The sequence below is a fragment of the Adelges cooleyi genome, unplaced genomic scaffold, assembly GCF_023614345.1.
Source record: "Adelges cooleyi isolate 19-005CV unplaced genomic scaffold, UGA_ACOO_1.1 ACOO_flye_CR_arks_rails_tigmint_CR_PRNA_30, whole genome shotgun sequence".
In the NCBI taxonomy this organism is placed as follows: domain Eukaryota; kingdom Metazoa; phylum Arthropoda; class Insecta; order Hemiptera; family Adelgidae; genus Adelges; species Adelges cooleyi.
Window position 1 is genome coordinate 2058239 of NW_026095971.1, and position 5290 is coordinate 2063528.

The 5290-nt window shown below is 28.2% G+C and overlaps 1 protein-coding gene across 1 annotated transcript; it reads left to right on the plus strand.

Annotated features, from left to right (window-relative positions):
• The first annotated feature begins 1035 nt into the window (after positions 1-1035).
• Positions 1036-5021, plus strand: LOC126838898 (zinc finger protein 883-like). The gene is made up of 2 exons (XM_050573678.1): positions 1036-1279; positions 3299-5021. Exons 1-2 carry the CDS (start codon positions 1243-1245, stop codon positions 4834-4836), a joined length of 1575 nt encoding a protein of 524 aa, XP_050429635.1. The 5' UTR covers positions 1036-1242; the 3' UTR covers positions 4837-5021.
• Positions 5022-5290: the final 269 nt, after the last annotated feature.

Sequence of the window (5290 nt, forward strand, 5' to 3'; positions counted from 1 at the left end):
AACAAATTTGAAAAGCTATAAAATATAATGTGCGAAATTCAATTGAATAAGGAAGTTGCATAAAATATAATTTATATTTTTTATCAACACAATATTAAGTAAAAATACACTTTATGAAAATCACGTTACAAAATATTTTACTGAGGTTTTATTGACTGAAAGTTTTTGTTCGTTTGAAAAAGTTGCTAAAATGAAACACTATAAACGTAACACGACGAATATTTTTAATGTACCTTTAGCTAAAAGACGTATTCATGTCAAAAATAAATTATTGTTGTAATTAATTAATAATCTGGTAAGGGGGGAGAAGGGGGCAAAATCCTGTTATCAGTGCGATGCCGGATGCGCCCGATTATGTTAGCATTGTCGCCTAGTGAAATATTCTTAAAACTTGCACTCATACCTACGTAGAACCATAGATTAAATATAATATATTATAATTCATACTAACAATGAGTAAGAACATATTGCATACATAAGTTTAACTGTAAGTTACTTAGTAACTACTAAGTTTAACTAATGGTATACACAAATCACAATGTTCAATAATGATTTATGAATTCATTTGAAAATAATCAAATTTTGTTGAAAATTTTATCACAGAATAACCAGTAGAGATATTTCAAGAATTACACGGATTCTTATGGCCTATGAGTGATAGATTTGGAAAATGTTGTGGCAGAATCAGGCAGCATTAAGATAATTAACATTTTTCTCTTATTTCAGGCGACGTGTTCATTTCCTAACCGGAAAATATGTGAAATTAGTTTCGGCAGCAATGAATAATTTTTAACAATGGGGTTAATTTTCCGATTTAAAGTTCTCATTGACTGTCTCTTCTAGGTTATTTTGTGATATTATCGTCAGTTTCAAATGAGAATAATTAGGCGGTATTTTTTATCATAGACGTTACTTATCTTACACATTACTGTTGTGTTTAAACATTCTTTGTTTTGTTATAGTATTATCAACCATGTGGTAACCATAGACATAATAGTCATTATTATCATTATCATTGTATATGGTGGTAACAAATGCTTTAACTGATTTTTCCCAACCGCCGTGGCCCATGACTCGTGAGTCCTAATTGCAAATTGCAAATTTTGTGCTTAAATTTATTTATTGTGATACTCATTTCAATTCTTCGTGACTATTTGGTTTTAGTTTTATTTTTATTCTACCTATCTACTACTAAAGTCGAAATTGAAAACTTACGAGTTACCGTTTTCAGTCATTACAAAAATGGATGATGCACCGTCAACGTCTAAAAATTATAATGGTAAATAATTATACCATACAATGGTTATTATTTAATATTTATTAGTAATTACTTATTATCTTTATTTAACTTGCTGAGTGAAATTTAATGGCCTAAACCGCAGTTTTAAATTAAAAAATGAGCTACACAAGTAAGATTTTCAATGAAAATAAGCCATTTAAAAAAAAAAATGTAACTGTGTGAATATTGTGCACTGCGCTTAAAAATCATACTTTTACTTTGTTCCAAAATAATCAAGCACCGCAGAAACTAAAAAGGCTTATTCCCATTGTGCGGACTCAGCCAAAAGTAACATGTTTTAATTTTACAATTTTGTATGTTGACTGTTGAGAGTGATACATTTTATTTGTATTCAGTGTACTGTAAAATAAATACATTTTTTTTATTATTTAGATTTTTCTACAATTCATATTTTTCATTACCATTATCGCTTTATAATGTAACCATGACTTCTGTGCTTATTATTATGATGAGAATGTATCTAGTTAGAAAAATCACATATTAAAACCAAAATTAAATTTAGTTCAAAGTCTAGCCAGTACAAGCCCTTTTATAAAATACTTACAAATTATATTAGTTACTAGTGTAATATTATATGAAAATCATTTACAATGCTACAATTATTAAATTTGAATGTGCTTTCCCTATATGAGCGTGTAGATATTTTAAATATGTAGTATTTATATGATAAGGTATGAATTATAACTGTATTTATGCTTAAATGAAGTTAAAAAAGTATTTTTATTAATTAATAAAAGTAATTATTTAAAAAAAAAATTTTATTTACCTAATTAAACTTATAAATTCCAAAATCATTACAATAACGTAATGTATCATAGTTGACTGTATAAAAGATATTCTACAAATTGTATTTTATTAAGGTTACAACTATGCTTTATATAGGTGTGCGCTTACATACGTTTCAGATGTAGCATGAGATTTGACTGGCTTATTTCAGTATGAGTCAGTACTATAAAATAGGTGTCTTTTACGAAGCATTTGCTTCATGCCTAATCATTTTTTTTAATAAACTAATAATTAGTTTGAACAGTAGAACATATTACTACAATTTATTATCATAATACATACAAAACTGAATGCTGTTGTTTTCCAGTACTGAGGCGTGAGTTTTAAAGTCAAGGAGACAATTAAAACATATTGTGTTTAAAATGTTTACAAAAATATTTGTTGTTTAAATTAAATAAAGTGGGTGGACATTGTCTCATTGTCTCTTATGATACTTCACTACTACCATATTTTCTAAACAATAACAATGACAAACAAACTATTTATTACTTATTCAATTTGTTGAGTGCATTTTTTCAATTTGAATAACCCTAAAATACTTTGACAAAGCTATTTGGACAAAAAATATTTTTTGATGTTAGACTATTTTGGCACCAATCATATACCTTAAATATTTAAGTGCACTAAAAAATAATATTTCAAGGTCATTATAATAAAAATGAATTTATAGTATAAAAATAATTAAGGCTTTAAAACGTTTTTATTACAATACAATAAAATAATGTTGTTATAAATACTTACACAAGTACAAATTGTTTTTAAAATATTCATTTTTAAATATGCAAATCATAATTACATATAAGGGAGTTTTTGCTCATTGTTAAATATGTTAAACATTTTACTGCAAGTTAATAATGGACAAGTAACAAGCTTTAGTTTTTCACTAAAGATAGGATCAAAAATCAGTCTCAAAAAAAGATGATTGTACCATTTTCAATGCTGGGTAATTTTGTTTAGTTTAATTGCAATTTGTCAATTGCCATGTGACCAGTTGGCTATAAACAAGTACACAACAACATACAAAATATAACCATTAATATAAAGCATAGTTATTTAAATCTAGCACTACAACATATTTTAAGTACACAAAATATATAAAAACTATTAAATTAATAAAATAATTTTAATTAATATAAAATAAATTTTTCAAATTTAATTTGGAAATATTATGTTTTATTTATATAATATTTAATTATTAACAAACATTTTCAGATAAGCAGCATTCTTCAGATGATTCTGCCTCAGATGATACTACTCCAGTTGACACTGCTTTGAATGATACTTCAGAAGATAATAATGAGCAAAAATCCTATGAATGTAAAGTTTGCTTCAAACCATTTGCACAATATAGTTCTTTATGGGTACACCAAAGAGTACATACTGGTGTAAAACGATATCAATGTAAAGTGTGTCACAAATCATTTGCATATCTGGGATCTTTAAAGGAACACGAAAGACTGCACACCGGGGAAAAGCCGTATAAATGTGAAGTTTGTCTCAAAGCATTTTCACATGCTGGATCTTTCAGAGTACACAAAAGGGTGCATACTGGTATAAAACAGTATAAATGTGAAGAATGTCCTAAAACATATTTACATTCTTCATCTTTAAGGCAACATGAAAGACTGCATAATGGCGAAAGGCCTTATAAGTGTAGTGTTTGTTTGAAAGCATTTTCACATTCTGGAACTCTAACGGAACACATGAAAGTGCACTCCGGTGACAAGCCATATAAGTGTGAAGTATGCAGCAAATCATTTTCTAAATCCAGTTCGTTGAAGGTACATGAGAGATTACATACTGGTACTAAGCCTTATGATTGTAGTTTATGTAATAAATCATTTTCAAATTCCAAAAATTTGAAGGCACATGAAAATGTACGTAATGATAAGAAGCCATATTCTTGCAAAGTGTGCCTCAAATCATTTGCGCGTGCTGATTATTTAAAGAAACATGAGATAATAAACACTGGTGGCAGACCGTTTAAATGTAATGTATGTCAGCAATCATTTTCTACAAACCAATCTTTAATCGTACACAAGGCAGTGCATACCGAGAATAAGGTGTATAAATGTCATGTGTGTCTGAAAATATTTGCACAAGCTAGATACTTAAAGGTGCATGAGAAATTGCACAGAGATGAAAAACCTTATAAATGTTATGTTTGCCTAAAAACATTTTCACAAATTAACAACTTACAAAGACACGAAACAGTACACACTGGTGAAAAGCGTTTTAAATGTGGTATATGTCAAAAATCATTTTCACATTCTGGAGCTTTAAAGGAACACAAGGATGTGCATACCGAGATCAAGTCACATAATTGTGATGTTTGTTCAAAATCATTTAAAAAAGCTAAATATTTAAAAGAGCACAAGAATGTGCATGCCGAAATTAAAGCATATGAATGCAATGAATGCCGAAAATCTTTTGCACATCGTAGTAACCTACAAAGACATATGAAAGTACATACTGGTGAGAAGCCTTATAAACGTGAACACGGGAAGGTGCATGCAGAAGACACATCTTCAGATGACTCTGCTGAAGACACATCTTCAGATGACACTGCTGAATACACATCTTCAGATGACATTGCTTTAAATGATACTTCAGAAGACGATGCTGAGCAAAAACCCTATGAATGCAAAGTGTGCCTCAAATCATTTTCACAACCTGAATCTTTAAAGAACCACGAAAGAATGCATATTACTAAAAGGCATACCGATAAATTAAAAGTATGTTTTAAATAATTGTAATATATGATTGAAATCATGTTATCAAACAAAACCATTGTTAATAAATTCCTATCACTAATTCTGTGAAAAATGTTTCTGTTTAGGTTTAACGTCCCTTAAATTATAATATTAAACTTACTGGAAGCAATACATTAATTTGCATATCCACCATGTTAAATTGTCTAAAAATATATATTTATAACAAGAAGTTAGATATAATGAATTATAATATAATAGAATTTAATAATTAAATAATGAAGTATTCTTGTACAAAAGCATGTATTGACTTACTGATTACCTAATTTACCTAAACATATTCTTCTACTAATATTTGGCGTTACACATAATTATTTTAGAACTCTATGATCTATAAAGTAACCATTACCTACTTACAGTTTACAATAATGCGTTAAATGATTTAACTTAAATCCAACATATTATAATGATTGATGAGATATGACTTACAGAA